We start from the raw sequence: 21,377 nt of genomic DNA, 5'->3' as shown, positions 1-21,377 counted from the left end.
AATCCCGATAAGTATAGTAATCAACACATGTGCTTAAAATCTAGTATCAAATTTGTCTACATCATCGCCTCTAAACACGATAACACCAAGTTCAACCAAGATTTTCCATTCCCTTAGCATAAATTAAAACTCTGCAGCATATATTAACCAAGAATTCCAGATAAGTAATCAACACAAGTTCTTAATACTGAGTATCTAATTTGTCTACATCATCGTCTCTAAACACGATAACACTGAATTCAACCAACATCATCCATTCTCTTAGTGTAAATCAAAACTCTGCACATACAATAACCAAGAAATCCCAACAAGTATAGCAGTCAACATAGGTACTTAAAACCGAGTATCAAAATTGTCTGCATCATCGCCTATATACACGATAACACCGAGTTCAACCAAGATTTTCCATTCCCTTAGCGTAAATCAAAACCCTGCAACATACATTAACCAAGAATTTCCGATAAGTAATCAACACAAGTTCTTAATACCGGTATCAAATTTGTCTACATCATCGCCTCTAAACACGATAACATTGAGTTCAACCAAGATCTTCCATTCTCTCAGTGTAAATTAAAACTCTGCACCTACAGTAACCAAGAAATTCCAATAAATGCAGTATTCAACACAGTTACTTAAAACCCAGTATCAAATTTGTTTACATCATCGCCTCTATATACAATAACATCGAGTTCAACTAAAATTTTCCATTCTCTCGTCGTAAATCAAAACTCTACAACATACATTAATAAAAAAACACCAAATAAATATAATAATCAACACAAGTTTTTAATACAGAATATCAAATTTGCCAACATCATCGCCTGTACAATTCCATTAAAAAACAAAATCACCAAAACCGAATTAATCATGATTGGGCTATGTTTGTATTGGGCTTCAAAACTTGCAGTCGCCGCTGACTCCATATTTTTTTTTTTTTTTTTTTTACAAATAAAGTGGAGAAGACCAAAACTCCAATTATAAAAGAGAGACTCAAAATTGAAAAAAATAAAAAAGGGGGAGAAAAGTGGTGCATTCAAGGAGGGAGGGAGACTGTTAGCGTGATAACGAAGCGAAGCTCGAAGAAGAGAGAGAAAAATGTCTGGAACTCAGGAAGAAGACAAGAAGCCCGGTGACCAAGGTGCTCACATCAATCTCAAAGTCAAGGGTCAGGTAATTTTTTCAAGGATTTAGGGTTTATTTTTTCTGATTTTTATGCTTAATTTTTAATTTTTGTGATTTTTATGCTTAATTTTTTAATTTTTGTGATTTATATGCTTAGTTTTTAAAATTTTTGTGGTTTGTGTAATTCTAGGGTTTATGCTGCTTTGTGTGGTTTGATTTTTGGTGGTAATTCACTCTATTGTTTCGTTTAATTTGATTTATTTGTGTTTTTCATTAATTTTTGTTTGCGATTAACTGTTAGTGTTTCCGGATTGCTTGAATTTAAGTAATACGAGTAGATGATTTTAGTAGGCATTTGATTAAAGTGATCTGTTCATTTGATTTTGAGTTGATTCAATTGTTACAATTAAGTACAAAAATTCATTAATTACTTTATTTTAAAAAATTGATTAAATTATTGCTGATACCATGGGGTAGAATCATTGAATCAATTGTCAATTAAGCCTTTGAATCAAATTATGTGTTGTTTTTAGAATTGCAAGATCTTGTCAGAGTGAATTACTGGTTTGAGTGTACAATTTTCCTTAATTTGTTTTTAATTGTTGGATGCTGAGTACAAAGGATGTCGCTGGTCCTTGGATTTAGATTTTCGTATTCAGGGGAGGAACAATCTGTTTACCAGTACGCGTTAGAGGTGACTTAGCGGGTTACAAGGTCATGAGGCATTCACGGTTTTATTTAAGACCATATTAGTTTGGAAATAGTTATAATTGATGGATAGTTTGGAAATAGTTATAATTGATGGATAGTTTGGAAATAATTATAATTGATGGATAAGTTGGAAATAATTATAATCGGTGGATAGTTTGGAAATAATTATAATCGGTGGATAGTTTGGAAATAAATATAATCGATGGATAGTTTGGAAATAATTATAATAGATGGATAAGTTGGAAATTATTATAATTGATGGATAATTTGGAAATAATTATAATCGATGGATAATTTGGAAATAATTATAATCGATGGATAGTTTGGAAATAGTTATAATTGATGGATAGTTTGGAAATAGTTATAATTGATGGATAGTTTGGAAATAATTATAATTGATGGATGGTTTGGAAATAATTATAATTGATGGATGGTTTGGAAATAATTATAATTGATAGATGGTTTGGAAATTGTTATAATTGATGGATAGCAAGGGGCGAGTGTGAAAGAGGAACAAAGATTGAGTAGGATTTACCTTTTATGTATTACAAGTTAATAAATTTGTTGTAGAAGCACCTTATCTGTGGTGCAATTTTAATTTAAACGTCCATGTTTGTTGCTCACTGCCAAGCTTTTGTGGTGTTCTATGATGTTGGAACATGTTTAGTGATAGGTTACTGAGTTTGCTGGATGAAATTGTAGTCGATATATCATACATGTGGGCTCTATCTGACTATCTGCATATCGTTTTTGTTGGTGTTTGATGGTTAGTAGCTGTGTTAAAGCAACCTCATGCACTAGACATTATGAATCGGTGATATTAATTGATTGACAGCTGATTTAATTTGATTGACAGTCAATTATTAATCAAATTCCTTCACATCACCACTAGATGCAATACAATGAACTAAATCAAATTTATTCTCATAATCTGTATCTTATATAATTGCATTATATCTTTTTGATTTATTTCCATTATTTCCTAATATCTTTCCTAATTGTATTCAATCATATTTTTTCCCTTATTAATACAATTTCATATTACAGCATACATTTCTATAGTTTCTCATGTGTAATTATTATAATCTTGATAATGATGGTTACTGTGTAGTGTATAATACAAGTAGTCAAGTATTGATTTGTGATATCATATTTCAATTATAGCTGAAAGCATACTCTTTCCGTCTTTTTGAAAATGCTTGGTTAAAGAAGTAGGCTACAGGTTCTATTGCCTCTATGGAAGAGGGGGATGATGAGTGAATAAAATATGCTCGATATATACTACTGTTGCAAAATTTTTGCAATGTAGTTATCCATCTGTTATCCATGAAACTAGACCATTGATCATTCTATTTTCCCAATTTACTTAATCCTGTCCACTGCAGGATAAATTAGACGATCTTATATATATATATATATATATATATATATATATATATATATATATATATATATATATATATATATATATATATATATATATATATATATATATATATATATATACTTTTCTGTCGATGAAATTGGGCGAACATCTATTCATTGTTTCACTTTACCCTTTAGCTTTGTAAAATACTAAAATCAGTTACAGAATATTTAAGTTTCAAATAAATTCTATGGTTTGAGTTCTAGATCATGAGGTGCCATTTTTGTAACCTTAAGGACTGATACCTTCTCAGATCTAGTTAGTTATGAGTTATGACACAAGTTGCCCCCCTGCCCCCATTAGAACAAGTGGATTATCCCTAATGATCTTTTCACATGAATATCACTTACGGAGTATCTGAAATAATTTGATCTTTTTTGGGTCCTTGTACTGAACTTATTTTTAGCTCTGAAATGAGCCTCCAACTTTGTAGCCGTTATCTAAACTTGTTTGAACTTATCATAACCTCCTAAACTAATATGAACATTTTTTTTTTCCAAAATCTTTATTTTTTAAGTTGAGGAATTGAGAAGGCGGCCTTGAAGCTGGTATTAAAAAGCATTCCTTTTGCATGCATGCGTGTGTTTTTACCGTTCCCTTTTATCTCTACCACATGGCTTTGCTGATGTCAAGTTAAAATCTCCTGGCCATGATTTCTGTTCCAGTGTCTGATATGATATTTACCTCTAACTGAGCGTATTACACTTTTTATCTATTTTGAGTATATGCATCAGGACTGCTTCAGTTCTTAATGTGTTTCTGTTTGGGGCCTGTTTTAGGATGGGAATGAGGTCTTCTTTCGTATCAAGAGGTCTACACAGCTGAAGAAACTTATGAATGCTTACTGTGACCGACAATCAGTGGAATTGAACTCCATTGCTTTCTTGTTTGATGGGCGTCGACTTCGAGCCGAGCAGACTCCTGAAGAGGTGTCTCTCTTCTTCTCTCTCTTTTTTCTGTTTTACTCTGTACTTATGTATCCTGGTTTAGGGGGTCTATATCGGTTTTACTTTTCTTATTGGTCTTGAGTCAGATTGTCAGAACAATGATGGGTTTAATGGGAATACTTGCTTTTTCTGTTCCTATATCTCTCTAACTAATTTATGTTATTTGCAACAGTTGGAAATGGAGGATGGTGATGAGATAGACGCTATGCTTCATCAGACTGGAGGTGCTATGATCTAGTTATTGCCGTACCTCAGGTTTACTAGGTTGAAAAAAAGGTTTAGGTTATCTCTGAGATTGGCTTTGTGAAAGACCATGTCTAAAACTTTATTGTAACTTGATGAGTCTATTTTGAACTTAATTGCTCTGTTGGATCTCTGTTTGTTGTCGTGAATTCTGGATGCTTGGTATGTCATTACCTGTTAGGGCATCGCCCCAAAGCACATCTTATTATCTAAACTACATGGAAACTATTTTGTATATTCTCATTGTCTGTGGCTTTGGAACCAAATTCATTCTTTGTTGTCAAATGAAATATCTTAGGATGTTTATAAACGTGCTCAAAGTTTGAGTTCGATTGTAATTAAGCTTGAGCTATCCGAGGAGTACTATGCTTGAAATTTGATTATCTAACCAATGGTTATTTGGTTTTGCGAGCTCAGTTTGAAGCTTGATTACTTTTCCCTTGGGAATTAGTTTGGTAAAGACTAGTAGACTACTGTGCTGGAAATTGCTTTCATTGTTCAGTCCCTTTTGACAGTTTGACCTATGTATTTGATTTTCTTGTTTCAATTGCTTGGAAATCATAGTTCTTGCTAATTTGTGATATTAGTAATGTGTCTGCATCTGATAGCTGAACTATTACTTGCATTGTAATTTTTATTTATTTATTTATTTTTATTTTTAGAAAACCGATTTTTTCTCGCCGGTTTTCATTATACTAAATTTGTATTTTATTTATTCATAAAAAAAAAAAAAGTATATAATCGGAAATGGTTATCATTATTTTAATAAAAAAAATAAAAATTAATTTGCACCTGTGCCATTATATTTTAAACGGTATCAAAGTCGGTATCCAAACTACTTTCGTATCCAATCTCATGCAACCTACTGTATTTTGCTATGGGCAGAATAGTTCATGAAAACTTGACTCCAATCAAGGCCACAAAATAATTGAAGCCTTTTTCCTATGTGGGCCTTATCCAATTACACAACCACCTTTTCTTAGCCACAAAATTCCCACATCATTCAACAAACACTAGGAATAGTAGTGACAAACTAATTTCTGATCTTTTACTCTATCCTTTCCCTAACGCCATTACTCGTAACACTCTCACCTTCTTCAATGGCTACCACATCCACCACCACCTCCCTCTTTTACTCCAAATCTCCCATCAAACCCTCTATTACTCCCTTTACTCCTACGGTCCTCCCTTTTCTAACCACTCCAACTCGTCGCCTTCGGCTCACTCCAATGATGGTCACAGGAACAGACTTCCTAGGCGATTTCGGAGCCAGAGACCCTTTCCCAGCTGAACTAGAGAGCAACTTCGGCGAAAAAGTCCTAGGAAACGTGAGCACAGAACATAAGATTCTCATCCCACAAACTAAAGCTCTTGCTCTTTCGGAACAGCCTTGTATTCCTATATCTCCTACTGATGCTCCAATGTCTAAGGATGATGCTAAGCAGCTCCTCTTGAAGGTCGTGGGATGGCGATTACTCGAAGACGTAACCGAAGATGGTAAGGTCGTGTTGAAGTTGAAGTGTTTGTGGAAGTTGAAGGATGTTGAAGCAGGAGTTGAGTTGAAAGATAGGATTTCTAAGGTTGTTGAAAGTGCTGGAACTGGAAATTTCCCTGTTTTTCATCAGGAGGATAATAATCAGATGACTGCTGTTTTGTGGACTGAGCAAATTGGTGGGTTGAGTGTTAATGATTTTATTGTTGCTGCTAAAATTGATAAGGTTAAGATTTCTGATCTTCTTCCTAAGAAGAGATTTTGGGCTTAGTATTTTTTGTTCTTGAAAGATGTAACAGAAATTGGTTGAATTAATTCAATTGATTACATTATCCCTGTTTTGCAACAATACATAGAGGTTTATCTTCACTTTTTTCCCCAAAAACATCTTATCTCTATGTTAAGACAAAATTCTTTATTTTTGCATATTTCACTTGTCCGAAATTAGTAGTTAAGTATATGAAGTAAATTTCTTTAGTAACTATTCAAAATAATAGATACATAAATGAAGTTATTTCGTTGATAATTATTTTGATCAAATTGGCGTATTTAATGGCACCAATTTGGGTAGAATTTTCTTGCCTAAAATTGTGGTTCGGTCCCATTGCAATTTGTAGTTGATTTACTGTGGTCTTTTTAAGATGCGACCATATTGAGAACTATGAGAAGTTGAGATTCTTGAGAACTGAGTTGGAGGTGACTTCAACTTCAATCACTTAAAATTTTGTCATTGAAATAAGAATCTCATGTCCATTATTACTGAATTAGTATAGACCAATTTTAGGAACATATAATGGAAGAGGAAGTTCTTGCCATTGAAACTAATTTCCATATGTAACCATTGCATAATTGCTTTGAGAGGAGTTTGAGACATAAATTGTGTTAGTGTTGCAAATTTGCTTTGATGGGAAAAATATTACTCCGTAAATCTAATTGGTTGATTATATTATAGCTCTGTCCAAATTGGATTTTTAAAATTTTTTTTACATCGAATCTATGAGAAATGCAAGCTCTCAAGTAACACGAGTGTACATACAATATTGTAAGATAGATATAAAATTATTCTATATGTGTTTAAAAATCGTTTTGAACAAAAATAAAAATAAAGATCACCTATGTGTTTTTTTAACCAATAATGTTGCCTTTGTTACAACAATAATTAAAATAAATAATAAATTCTTAAGGATCCACTCATAATGTAAAAAAAAAAAAAAAGAAAAAAAAAAGAAAAAACCATTAGTATTTGAAAAAATTAACCCTAATATATGACGTTGCAAAATAATACTGTCTCCACTTTTAAATACTTGCTCCATTTTTTAATGCGCGGAGTTTTAGGAGAAATTGAAGAAAATAATAATACTGTATATGGAGGTAGTGGGGTAGGTGGAAGAATAAAAAATTGTAAAAAACAAAAGTAGTGGAAATGATTGGAAGAGGGAGAATATGAGATTAATAAAATATGATCATGGTGAGTCTACTAGGTGAGTGAAATTAGTTAAATACCCCATCTGTTTTTTTAAAATGCATCATTTGATTTTTGCACTATTCACATACCATGGTTGACTTAGGGTTGGTTCACTTCAGCTTAATTTCAGTTCAGTTCGGTTAAGTTCCAATCAGTTCAGTTCAGTTCAGTTCAACTTCTAATTTCCTTCTCTCGTAAAATATTCATTTCACCTCTATTCAATTTAGTTCAGCTCCAATCAGTTCAGTTCAGCTCTTATCCGTTCAGTTTAGTAAATGTGAACAGACTCTTAGTTTTTTCACCTCTATAAAATAAATAAATGTTATTATATAAGATTTGTCATAATGTCTAGTTTCATAATATAATTTTGTTATAATTTTACTAATTAACAATTAAAGATATTGATGGTCAAAGTTGCGTCTCGGCAAATGTGCCGGTCAAACCGATGCAAATAATAAAAAAAAACAAAACAGAGGGAGTAGTGTAAAAGTTTTCAAAATAAGAAAATTGAGTAAGTATTTAAAAACGGCCGAAAAAAAAATGGAGCAAGTATTTAAAAACGGAGGGAGTACTTATTGTACACTTGTAACTGGTAAGTATGTAACGAACAAAATATTTGTACTCTGTAAGAGTAAACCATAAAATGTCTTATAAGCAAACAAAAGTTTTAATCATTGATGTACTTGAAATTTGAAATTTACACACATTTCATGTTTGGCAAACTATTCTCTAATTTTCTTCAGAAAAAAAAAAAAAAACTGTTCTCTAATAATGCTTCAATATTTGGAATTATCTGGCTGAAATGGTAACAAATCCAACTAAATAAAATTTTATTTTATTTTTTAAAAAAACTCATTAATGTTTATTCATATCATATTATAAACATCTCAAATGTACGAAATAGTAACTGATATAGTTTCATTTTAAATTGAAATTTAATGTTCACGTAAAATAACTAAAAAAACTTTATTATAAATAAATTAAATAAGGCAAAAGCTGATGAATGCTTCGGGACATTAGATAACTAAATGTAGAAATATTGAATTTAAATAAAAATTAATTATCTCAATTAACGCATAACTTTAAAATGCAATACTAAATTAATACTCGTATTAGTTTAGAAAATATTTTAAATACTTATCTAATATCCAAAGATGTCGCTAACAAGAGCCTAAATATAAGAAAGAGTATTTTTAAAAATTTGAAATACCCATCAAATCACACACTCACATTAGTGATATGTTAAAGAGTGAAAGTTAGTTCAAGTGATTCTGAAATTGATTGATTCTGAAATTGATTCTCATCACTTGTCTCTCTACTCTTTAAAAACAAAAAAAAACATTAGTGGTATGTTTGGAAATCGGGTCATCAAATGTGAGGGTTTAAAAGACACAAAGACTTCAGATTTGTAATTGGCCCAAATTGTTGACATTCAAAAAATAAAAGCCCAAAAGTTGAAATTTAAAAATACCAAAAATAAAAACTTTAAACATAACTCCCGTAATTTTCTCACAATCTCACCGACATTCCCTCTTTCTCTCTCCTCTTTCCCTTCTTTCCTTCCTTCCTGCAACCACTACTTACTACACTACTACCAGTCATTCCAACTCAAACTAACAAAACCAAAAATCATGAAAACAAATTCAAAAAATCATAATTTGGTTCTCATTTTATTCATATTTGCAATTATACCCTTTACTTTCTCTGAATTTACCTCTAAACATTATGTTGATGCTCTTTCTAAGAGTCTTTTGTATTTCGAAGCGCAACGTTCAGGGCATTTGCCTTATAATCAAAGGGTAGTTTGGAGACATCATTCTGCCCTTCTTGATGGGCTTGGACAAGAGGTACGTCGTATTTTCAGTATCTCAATTTGACGGAAATTTCTATTATACACTCAGGGTGTAAACTGTATCAAGCGTGCAAAAATAATGAGAAGGTTTTTTTTTTTTTTTTGGTGTATTGTTGTGATGATAGAATATACATTGGGGTTATAATGATTTATTTTGATGTATTTTGGTGTATAATCAATTTATAAATCTATAATGCTCTGTTTTATAATTAGGAAAGTGAAATTTTTGAAAAATGTTATTTTATTATTATGCTGTTCATTCTGTTTCAATTTGTTTGCTTGATCTGCAAATGTAACCATAAATAAAAAAAAAGGGAGAAAAAGTGAAAGTGAAAAAAAATGAACAAGTTAGTGTGGGGCCCAAGCTATGAAGAAATAGTACTTTCTTTTGATTACAGGTTAAATGCAACAATATGATTTTTGCAATAATTTACCCATGTTTTTAACTTGTTCATAAGTTAACTACTTCGTACTATATGATTAGATATTTTAATATGAATTGTGCATTGACAATTGTGTTTGTCACTGTTGTACTTTTATATAACTTGAAATAAAATGATTAGAGTACTCGTAGAAGTTTACAATAAAAGGAATGAAGCTAGTAATTCAAGACAATTAGAAAAGGGGATTGAGACAATTATTTTGAGATCGATGGAGTATATGTTAAAAAATTAAGTATGCTATATTGATGACCGAGATGCACTAATGACCAATTTACTTATCATAAATAATTGGTACTCCGTAAATTATAATAAAACAGCATATAAGAAGTTAAAAAGAAATTCACAAGAACAACACATTAATTACAACAATCTACTGTGATTTTGTTATAAATTCTCGAACTCGTTGTACATTTGCATATAACGGCACCCTAAAAACTTGCCATCTGTACCCAATTAGGATGATTTGATTTTCTGTTACAATGAGATATATAGAGTATTTCATGAAAGCATCATTTATTCAGTACGATCGATTTTGCAGTTTTGGGAGAAAACTTACTAACCTTTATATACCTCTCTTCTATTAAAAAAAAAAAAAAAACTAATGTAGATTTAAGTGAAAATATGAAATTTATTTTGTGTTCATATTGCCTAATTTCATTAAAAAATATGTGTACATGTATAGATTGATTTGGTGGGAGGGTACTATGATGCCGGCGACAATGTCAAATTCGGGTTTCCGATGGCGTTTACGGTGACAATGTTGTCATGGGGAGTCCTTGAGTATAGAAAAGAGATGATGGAGGCTGGAGAATATGATCATGCACTTGAAGCAATTAAATGGGGCACAGATTACTTCATCAAAACTCATCCTCATCCAACTGTATTATGGGCTCAGGTTTAATTTGTGCCCTTGTAACGCTTTCTTTTATATTGTTTGTTATACCAATAATTGTTAAATTTTAATATATTGGTATAAGGTATGAATGTATGATGCATTCAGGCATCATTTTAATTATATCAAGGTTGTTACATCTTACATGATAAAACAAAAATTAACTAAAGAGATTTTTCAGGTAGGTGATGGCAACTCTGATCACTATTGCTGGCAACGCCCGGAAGACATGACAACCTCACGGCACGCTTATAAGGTCGACGAAAACAATCCGGGATCAGATGTTGCTGGTGAGACGGCCGCAGCAATGGCAGCTGCATCCTTGGTGTTTAGGACAACCGACCCACATTACTCTAATATGCTCTTGGACCATGCTCAACAAGTAAGCATTTAATAACTTTATAATCTATGTTACTTAAGCTCTTATTTTTAGCTTACATACTTTTGTTAACTTTTTGACTGGATATGAGTATGACCCTTTTTACAATTTTATTTTGGACTAAAGTGGTCCAAAAATTTTATTTGGTCTAACTATTGATCACTTACTTGATCCAAACACTTTTATTCGAGTCCAAATACATTGATCATACGAGTATTTTATTTGTATCAAAATCATAATTAACACGAGTTTGTTACAAAAATGATTTTTTTTTTTTTTTTTTTTGGGTAATTTATTCTATCGGGGTAATATACTTATTTTTTCTTCTTCCTTTTTTTATGAAGTTGTTTGAGTTTGGTGACAAATATAGAGGAAAATATGATGATAGCTTAAAAGAAGCAAAGGGTTATTATCCTTCATGGAGTGGGTACAAAGATGAGTTATTATGGGCAGCTTTGTGGCTGTATAAAGCCAGTAAAAAGGAAAATTATTTGGACTATGCAATCAACAATGCCGTCTCTTTTGGTGGAGTCACTTGGGCCATCAATGAATTCAGTTGGGATCTCAAGTATGCTGGACTTCAAATTATTGCTTCCATGGTAATCATACATTTTACTATGTTTATTACTTGCTCTTTCCCAAATAATTGCAACATATTCAAAGTTTTCCACATTTCTAAATAAATGCATTGTTCCCTCTTCAATTCATCATGTTTACTTGTGTCCACATATTTATGCTCCCACTACTATACACATTTCCATTCAAATAATGTAGACTTTATAGAGTATGTTTTGTATAACTCGATTAGACGTCAAACTGTACCTAAAACTAAATAACTCGATACGATTCAAGTTGGAAGAATATTGATATAACTGTAGTTTTGTACGTACATTACGGTGCTTAAATTGAACTGAATCTGAACTAAATGACTCATCATCTTAGTAAGACTCGAATTAAGCCTAACCTGAATAACCCATTTGTCACATGCAGAGCTTAGTGATTTGCATTGTTGTATTTTCTTGTGATAAACTTACTAGCTCTAAATTTCTTATGATTCATTGTGGCAGCTATTAAGAGAAGAGAAGAATGATAAAAACAGGAAAATACTAGAACAATACAAATCAAAAGCAGAACACTACATTTGTGGTTGCCTCAACAAAAACAAAGTCAACAATGTGAAACGCACCCCAGGGGGCTTACTGTACACCCGCAGATGGAACAACTTACAGTACGTATCAAACGCTGCGTTTTTACTTACAGTCTACTCTGATTACCTTCAAACGACGAGTCAGACTCTAAGCTGTTCCTTGGGAGAAGTAGGCCCAAAAGAAATCATGGGCCAAGCCAAATCACAAGTGGACTACATATTGGGCTCAAACCCAATGGGCCTAAGCTATTTGGTTGGGTTTGGGCCTAAATACCCATTAAGGGTCCATCATAGGGGTGCATCAATCCCATCCTATAAAAAATGGAGAGATTTTATTGGGTGTACTGAGGGATACAATAAGTGGTATGGACATCCAAATCCAAACCCAAATCTTTTGGTTGGGGCCGTTGTTGGTGGGCCCAATGATAAAGATGAGTTTACTGATAAGAGGAGTAATTATATTCAGATTGAAGCTTGTACATACAATACTGCCCCATTAGTTGGAGTTTTTGCTAGGTTGCATAGTATTAAGAATAATACCATATATTGTTCTTCTATTTAGAGTTCCTCATGCTTTAGGAACTTGTTACTTTATATATATATATTTATATATAAATTACAATTTTGAAGTGTGACTCAAGGTGAAGTCCGCTCTCTAAATCTCTTACTCTGAAGTTTTGTGTTTGGACTACCTATAGCCTTGCCTCGCCATGTGAAACTATCAGAAACTAACCTGCATCTAACCTGTAAAATTGCACGAAATTGAGGAACTATGGGAAATGTAGTTAGTACCAACAAATATGAGATCTATATCTATGTAATTGCACAAGATAACAATCATTGGTATACATGATATTTGGGGATGATCAAGATTACTACTATAGTACGCAGTGGCAGATCTTGGCTAAAAATATTAGAGGGGTCGAAATTTAAATCTTTTACCTCTCATTTAAAACTAATCACTATATTCTAATTTTTTATTAGTAAAATAACGTTATTTAATTTCATTAACTAATTAATTACAAATTTACAATAATTTACCATGGACCGGATCTCAAATGGCCCTGGTGGAAGGTTCCCTCCTCCCCTATGATAGTACTATATATTTTGGAAGCAAGAGAGGTGCCACAATAAATTGATATATATCTAAAAACTTGTATTCAAAGTGTCTTATTAGTTATTATAACAAAATTTCCAAATAAATGACATAAGCAGGTAGAACAACTATTCAGCACTTCGACTTCCAGGCAGGAGGGCAGAGGCCTACATGTGAATATCCCGAATTAAGTGGGCTCATTGGTATCCATACCTCAATCCAAAAAGAAAGCACATTGTATACAACATCAAAAATGCATAATATTTAGTAGTCGGTCCAAATTAAAGATTATTACTGTGAGGCTTTGCACTTCTCGTTAATATCATCAGGATTATCATTACCATCATCAACATCATTGATCACCTTATCAGCATAGTTGTGACTTACAACACCTTGACCAGAATTTTCATCCAAGCTTCTTTCCTTCTCATCAGTTAGTTGTTGCAACACCTCTGCCGTTGACGGCGCCCTCTCTCTTCTGTCCGATGATGACACCGTTTCTTCCTTTCCTTCTCCTTTGTGTTGGCTGTATTTCTAACCATCACATACAAATTCACAATTCGTACATAATGTTAAAATTTCATACATCGTATTATGTATGTGTAGATGTATAATTTGTCCCACGTTGAAAAAAAACCTACAGTAATAAAAATCATATTCATTTTGTAAGCTAACAAGTTACGTATCACCCGTATTACTAGCTACTAGCTAGTACGTTAATTTGTTTTATAAATATTTTAGATTTTTGGTATTTTTTTTCCTCGGATTGGGAGCTCTAAGCTCTAGATACGCATACCTTTTCAATTGAAAAAAAAAACTAGAAGAATCATCATATTGCATCTTTTCAGTACGTGTACAAAGAGCGAGGTAAATGAGATTTCTAAACTACTTTCTAGGATATCACACGTCTTAAGACTTTAACCAATTAATTTAATTGATCGTCAGATTCAAGAGATCAACAACTACGAGAACATAATATAATAACGAAAGATCCTACTCGTACTGCTTAAACGTACTAATCAAATCAAGCGATTAAAATTGATAACAAAAACGAATGATAGTTCAAAAATTAATACCTTGATAGATTTAGAAGCAGCATGTGAAGTTGCAAGAAATGGATTAAGTTGTGGAGATTTGCTAGAAAAAAGTTGAACTAGTCGACTCATATTGAAGATCTATTTTGGTGTTAAGATTATCGAGTTTCTAATAATAGAAATAACGTAAATACACATATACACCCCCTTAACGTAGGCATATTAGTTCGTTTCCTCAAAACAAGAAGATCGAAATAAATTTTGTAGTTCGTATTATTATATTATGTATGCATGTCGTGGCGTTTAAAGAGAAGTTTTGTTAACACGTGGTGGAATACAAAACCGCCACGTACTAATTGTTCTTTTTTCATTCTATTTTACCTTTGTTTAATTTCAATTATTATAGAAGCATTATCCACAACTCAACTCAATGATGAAGTCATTTTATTTAATTCAGCATTTTATTATACACATCATGTATGTTTGGTAAATTATGCCAATATTTCTTTTTTGTTTGGTTGTTGTTACCACTTGTTAATGTTTTCTTATACAAGTTTGGAGCATATTTTTCCTACAATCTCCTTTTAGATTTGTTTGCATTTAGGTAAAATTTGTTTATAAGTTGTGAATATTTGGAGAAAAATAAATTGACATATGATGAGGAGAAAGATAGAAAGAAATAAAAAGAAAAAAAACATTTGTTATACTTCTTTTGTTTCTTTCACAAACTTCTTTTATATGTGGTTGACCACAATACACCTTGTGGCCAACCATTATAAGAGTTACTTTGTTAGTGTTATAGGGGTTACTCACTCGGTCAGGGATTACTCGATCGGTAAAGAGTTACTCACTCGGTCTGGGGTTATTAAGTCGATCAGGGATTACTCGATCGGTCAAGGATTACTCGATCGGTCAGGGGTTACTCGTTGATCAAGGATTACTTAGTGTGTCAGCTAGTTGCGCACACAAAAGTTATTGTGTTTCTTTTAAGATGCATCACTTTATAAATTCAAGTTATAATTAACGCATGCAATATATTTGATTAATTTTGTTATTAGTTCTTTCTCCCCGTTGTTGCAACCTTCCAAATATCCAATCAAAGAAGATAGACTTAATACAAGTGAGAAACAATATTGTGAAGAAACCTCAAGAACTGAGGAAAAACTTGCGGAAGAAGATAAAGACAGAGAGAAAATTGGGAGAAATTTTGAGGAAAATTTTATTATGAAAAACTTGTGTAATAATCTTACAATTACAGCTATATATAAACAAGAGAAAATACATAACAAACTCTAACAATATTCTGTTAGAACATAACAAACTTGCTGACTGTACATGCTGACTGTACATAAGGGTATTAGCTCAACACCCCCCCTCAAGAATGACAGGCTGAACATGAGCCAGTCCATTCTTGAGTACTGGCATTTTGAACCAAACCAATTTTAGAAGCTAGAAATCTATGTTGATCAGTTCCCAGTGGTTTGGTCATAATGTCTGCTACTTGCAAAGCAGACTTCACATACTTGAGCTTGATTAGACCAGACTGCACCTTTGCTATGATGTAATGAACATCAATTTTCTGACTCTTGCTCCTCATGTGCTTGGTCTTCTCATGACAACAAGGGTTTTCAGCTATATGAATAGCTGAAATGTTGTCACAATGCAGGGTTATTGGTGTAGGTACATTAACCTTCAGCTCATCCAATAAACCTTCAAGCCATACAACTTCATCGGCATTGTGACTCATGCTCCTATACTCTGCCTCAGTAGAACTTTTAGACACAACCTTCTGTTTCTTTATTTTCCAAGAAATTAGAGAATTTCCTAGAAAAACATAGTAACCAGTGAGATATCTTGCTGAATTTGTACATGTACCCCAATCAGCATCACTATAAGCTGCCAAGGAAAGCTCAGAATTGGTAGGATAAAATAATCCCAAGTTGATAGTACCCTTGAGATATCTTAGAACATGAACTGCTGTAGACCAATGAAGATCCCTAGGCTCACTCAAGAACTAACTTAGTTGCTGAACTGAATAAGAAATATCAGGTCTGAAAAGATTCAAATACAACAATTTCCCAACCAATCTTCTATAAACCTCAGGATCCAATAACAACTCACCATCATCCTTGCTCAATTTCAAGCCTTTAGGCATAGGAAAAGTAGCAGCATTGCAATTTTCCATATTATGATCTCTGAGCAAATCCAGAATATACTTTCTCTGATTCAAAAGAATACCAGAATCAGATCTTGTAACTTCAATACCAAGAAAGTACTTTAGAGCACCATGATCCTTGATAGTGAAAGCACTATGCAGATTAGATTTCAAGGCAGTAATGACAGCTCCATTACTACCAATCACCGGTAAATTATCAACATAAGCCACAACCAATGTTAAAGAATGATAAGTTTGCATAAAAAACAAGGAATAATCCTGTTTCGATTGAGTGAATCCCCAATTGATCAAAAATCTGCACAATTCTTGATTCCAGCACCTAGATGCTTGTTTGAGACCATAAAGTGACCTCTTCAGCTTATATACTTGCCCTGGAACTGCTTTAGAATAACCTTGTGGAGGATGCATGTATACTTCTTCATCAATATAACCATGTAAAAAAGCATTATTTATATATCTAGCTGCTGAATATCCCAATTTTTCACAGCAGCCAAAGCCATTACAACTCTCACAGTTGTCAATTTAGCCACAGGACTAAAAGTATGCTTGTAATCCTTGCCTTCTACTTGTCTATCACCCCTGGCCACCAATCTAGCCTTACACCTTTCAATGTCTCCATTTGGCTTGAATTTTGGTTTTATAAACCCATTTGCATCCTATATCCTTTTTTCCTTCAGGGAGAACAATCAAATCCCAAGTGTCATTGTCTTCTAAAGCTTGAATTTCTATATTCATAGCCTCAATCCATTCAGGATGCTCTTTGGCTTGCTTATAGGAAGAAGGTTCATAAGCAGACATAACCATATTCAGACTATGTATAGACTCAGGAAGTAAAGATGCAAGAGAAGGTTCTGCAAACACATTAAATGTAGCAGAAACATCTGAATCTGACTGAGAAACAGTCCTGTGAGAAGGTTTAGCCAGAATAAAATCCTTGTACTTAGATGGAGTTTTGCACTGTCTGGTAGAATGTCTGACAGGCTCAATGACATTATCAACAGGATCAGGTTGAGGAATATCATTTGAAGATAAAGCAGGAATAGAAGAACTAGAATCAGAATTTCCAGAAATATATGTTTGAAAATCATGAATAGGTGAAGAATTATAGGAATTAGAAGGAGAAGAAAAAGAAAGATGAGGAGATGAAACAGAAGAATATGGTTTTGAATTCTGAGAAAAATCTAGAGCAGGATTCACCATAGGTTTAGGGGTAGGAGCATGTGAAGAAGAATCAGGAGTCTGAATCTGAGTCTTGAAAGGAAACTCAGAATCTACAAACAAAACATCTCTGCTTAGAACAATTTTGTGAGTGTCAAGATTATACAATTTGTACCCCTTTTGTCCAAAAGGGTATCCAATGAACACACACCTAGAAGCTCTAGCTTCAAACTTATATGAAGTTTTCACAGCAGGATAACACAAACACCCAAGAACCTTGAGATGAGAGTAATCTGGAACCTTATGAAACAACATTTCATATGGTGTTTTCCACTTCAAAACAGAACTTGGAATCATATTGATCAGGTAGGTAGCAATCAGTAAACAATCACCCCAAACTTTAAAGGGTAAACCAGCATGTAACCTTAAAGTTCTTGCAGTTTCCAAAAGATGTCTATATTTCCTTTCTACCCTTCCATTTTGTTGAGGGTTACCAGGGATACTCCTCTGATGAACAATGCCACAATCAAGAAACAAACTAGAACAAGCATCCTGAATGAGTTCAGTACCATTATCACTCCTAATAACCTTCACTGTGGTACCAAACTGAGTGGAAACATATTGCAAGAAATGCTTGATAACAGAATACACCTTAGTTTTAAGTTTCAACAAGAAAGTCCAAGTAATCCTTGTATGATCATCAACAATAGTGAGAAAATAAGTGGCTCCAGTCAATGAAGGTCTTTTATACTTTCCGCAAAGATCAATGTGAATTAAATCAAAAGCAGCAAGAGCATGAGAATCAGAAAGAGGAAAAGGCATTTTGTGATGTTTCCCTAACACACAAGCTTCACAGTTAAAATCAAGAGTTTTATTCAAATTGCCAAATGATGGAACTGGAATATGCTTCATACAACCTATGGCAGGACGACCTAGTCTAGCATGAACAATAACTAAGCTAGGACTAGTATTGTTTGTTGTAATAGCATTATTTATAACTTGAACAGAATTCTTAACACTGGAATTGTTGTCAACAGAATCTAAAAACTTAGAGAACCTATAAAATCCAGAAGTTCTTAAACCAGCAGCCAATATTCTTTTAGAAGTAAGGTCTTGAAAATAACAAGCATTATGATCATAAACAGCAATAAGCTGATTATTATCCAACAATTCCCCAACGGACTACAAATTATGTCTAAATTCTGGTGTATAAAACACATTATCCAGAACAACTTCAGAATTCAACCTAACTACACCAACATATTCTACCAATTTCACAGTTCCATCAGGCAAAGAAACTCTAATTGATTTTATAAGCTGTTTTAATGAAGCAAATAATGCCAGATTAGATGCCATATGATTAGAAGCACCAGTATCAATTATCCAACTATCATGTCCAAAACAATGCTGTAAACTATCCACATTAGAGATAGAAATTGTACCAGCAAAATTGACATTGGCAGAGAGAGGATTATCATCTGAAACACTTGAATTATTCTGCTGTGCTTGAAGCAGGAGCACCTTTACCAGCATCACCGGTAGTGTTTTCCTGAGGTGATTTGCCAAGTATACCAGCAGCATGTGTATTGTTCTCATCAGAACACACATTATTAGCAAACCTAGATGAAAACTTAGGTTTATCCTTGTTCCAAGAATCAGGAAAACCATGTAGCCTGAAACAATTATCAATAACACGACCTCTTTTCTTGCAATGCTCATAAATCAGATCAGTTTTTGGCTTCTTGAATTCTCTTTTGTAATTCTGATATGTAGGCCTAGGATACACCTTAGCAGCATGTAGAGCATTAACCTCAGCAGGTTCAACTACAGAATTGTTTAGCTTATTGTGTTGTTCAACTTGCTGTAAAGTATAGTAAGCCTTATGAATATGTGGTAATGGATCAGAACCTAAGAGAGTAGTCTTCACTTGATCATAATCTCTATTCAAACTAGAAAGCAACTGCATTAACTTATTTCGTTGATCATTCTCCAGAATCTTCTTGAGTATACCACAACTGCATTGCCTAAGAGCACCACATGTACAATCTGGAAAACCTTCAAGAATCTGCAATTGATCCCAAATTGCCTTCAATTGACCAAAATATTCAGCAATAGAAGCATTATTTTGCTTAATCGATGTCAAATTCTTATGCAATTCGAAAATTCTTGGTGCAGTAGTACGCCCAAACCTCTCATTCAACTCCTGCCAAAGCTGATAAGATGAATTAACAAACATGAAAGATTCTGCCAAAACCTTGTCCATTGAATTCAAGATCCAGGACATGACCATGTAATCATTCCTGATTCATTTTTAACGATCCAAAGATTCAACAGCAGGCATAGGAAGAGTGCCATCAACAAACTGCAGTTTGTTTCGCGCAATCAACACCATTCTCACAGTTCTACTCCAGTTCAAGAAATTGGAACCAGTCAAAATATGACTGCCTAATTGCATACCAAGATGATCGCCATTGCTGAGATAATAAGGATCGTTGAAATTGATAGCATTCGAAGCTGAATTTGAAGAATCATCCGCCATTTCAACATAAATCAACAGAAAAACAGAGAAGAGAAGATGATCGAAGAAGATGAAGAAGAATTAAGAAGAAAGAAGAGAAGAAAATCTCAGAAAACAGCGTCTGAGCTCTGATACCATGTGAAGAAACCTCAAGAACTGAGGAAAAACTTGCGGAAGAAGATAAAGACAGAGAGAAAATTGGGAGAAATTTTGAGGAAAATTTTATTATGAAAAACTTGTGTAATAATCTTACAATTACAGCTATATATAAACAAGAGAAAATACATAACAAACTCCAACAATATTCTGTTAGAGCATAACAAACTTGCTGACTGTACATGCTGACTGTACATAGGGGTATTAGCTCAACAAATATCGTATGTATTAAAATAGAAAATTTATTTTTAATCCATATTTCTTCTTTTTATTCAATTCACCGCCCCTTAATAAAATATGGAGTGTTTGTATGTATGATATACAATTAGCTAATCAAATTTACTAACAGATCGAGTCATTTAGTCGAATTAGCTCACATAGATATATACTTGTATATCATACTTATTACTTAATTACTTACATATATACTCCATAAGTCTATAACCAACAAATTCATTCTATGGACAATTAACATCATAACATGGGACATGTTACGTTGCAGCTTCTTTCCCTCGAGTGGTTGCTCCTCCACCACTGCCTACTAGTGCCAATTCTTCTCTTTCGACCACCTCCGGCGAAACACGACGATTCAATCCCTCAGTCATCATCGCCACCATCATTAGTTCCTCTAGCATTTCCATCTTGTTGGTCTCGGTATATACCATAATCCTTCCCCATGTTGGCACTATACAGTTTTACAATAATAACACATGCAATAATAATACAAATTAATCAATACATTATTCTACGTTAGTAAAAAATATAAGTATTAATCCATGCATGATATTGTATATAATTGAAGATTAAAAGAAATTTAATAATATAAGATGAAATAAAAGGTTTCAACACATAAATAATGTACCTGCTAACGTAGTCATGAGCAAGAAGATGGTAAGAATGGCCAATTTCTTCATTTTTTAATATTTTGGTGCGTAAGCTTCACAATTTTTGCTCTATTTATTATGATAATGCACAAAATAATTATTATGGCATATAATTTATATCTTCGAGAAATTTAAAAAAATAAAAATCTCACACGGAAGTAAAATGGGTGGAGTGAGGCCAATCCATTGGCATTATCTTTTTCATTTCATATGGACAACATTTTTTACATGTATAT

The 21,377-nt window shown here is 33.1% G+C and overlaps 4 protein-coding genes across 4 annotated transcripts; 3 read left to right on the top strand and 1 right to left on the bottom strand.

Annotated features, from left to right (window-relative positions):
* Window positions 1-993: 993 nt before the first annotated feature.
* Window positions 994-4,837, top strand: LOC145574956 (small ubiquitin-related modifier 1). The gene is made up of 3 exons (XM_081632860.1): window positions 994-1,170; window positions 4,039-4,188; window positions 4,379-4,837. Exons 1-3 carry the CDS (start codon window positions 1,096-1,098, stop codon window positions 4,442-4,444), a joined length of 291 nt encoding a protein of 96 aa, XP_081488986.1. The 5' UTR covers window positions 994-1,095; the 3' UTR covers window positions 4,445-4,837.
* Window positions 4,838-5,452: 615 nt separating this feature from the next.
* Window positions 5,453-6,273, top strand: LOC145574955 (putative pterin-4-alpha-carbinolamine dehydratase, chloroplastic). Its single transcript, XM_081632859.1, has one exon. It carries the CDS (start codon window positions 5,550-5,552, stop codon window positions 6,210-6,212), a length of 663 nt encoding a protein of 220 aa, XP_081488985.1. The 5' UTR covers window positions 5,453-5,549; the 3' UTR covers window positions 6,213-6,273.
* A 2,462-nt stretch (window positions 6,274-8,735) lies between these two features.
* LOC145576926 (endoglucanase 11-like) lies at window positions 8,736-12,766 on the top strand. The gene is made up of 5 exons (XM_081634625.1): window positions 8,736-9,253; window positions 10,384-10,596; window positions 10,775-10,975; window positions 11,317-11,571; window positions 12,040-12,766. Exons 1-5 carry the CDS (start codon window positions 9,038-9,040, stop codon window positions 12,679-12,681), a joined length of 1,527 nt encoding a protein of 508 aa, XP_081490751.1. The 5' UTR covers window positions 8,736-9,037; the 3' UTR covers window positions 12,682-12,766.
* A 5,666-nt stretch (window positions 12,767-18,432) lies between these two features.
* Window positions 18,433-21,377, bottom strand: LOC145574954 (uncharacterized). The gene is made up of 2 exons (XM_081632858.1): window positions 21,120-21,377; window positions 18,433-20,942 (listed from the first exon to the last, which is right to left on the bottom strand). The coding sequence occupies exon 2, from the start codon at window positions 19,871-19,873 to the stop codon at window positions 19,076-19,078; it is 798 nt and encodes a 265-aa protein (XP_081488984.1). The 5' UTR covers window positions 19,874-20,942; window positions 21,120-21,377; the 3' UTR covers window positions 18,433-19,075.

The sequence above is a fragment of the Chenopodium album genome, chromosome 13 (assembly GCF_948465745.1).
Source record: "Chenopodium album chromosome 13, dcCheAlbu1.1, whole genome shotgun sequence".
Lineage (NCBI taxonomy): Eukaryota > Viridiplantae > Streptophyta > Magnoliopsida > Caryophyllales > Amaranthaceae > Chenopodium > Chenopodium album.
This window is presented reverse-complemented; position numbering and strand designations above follow the sequence as displayed.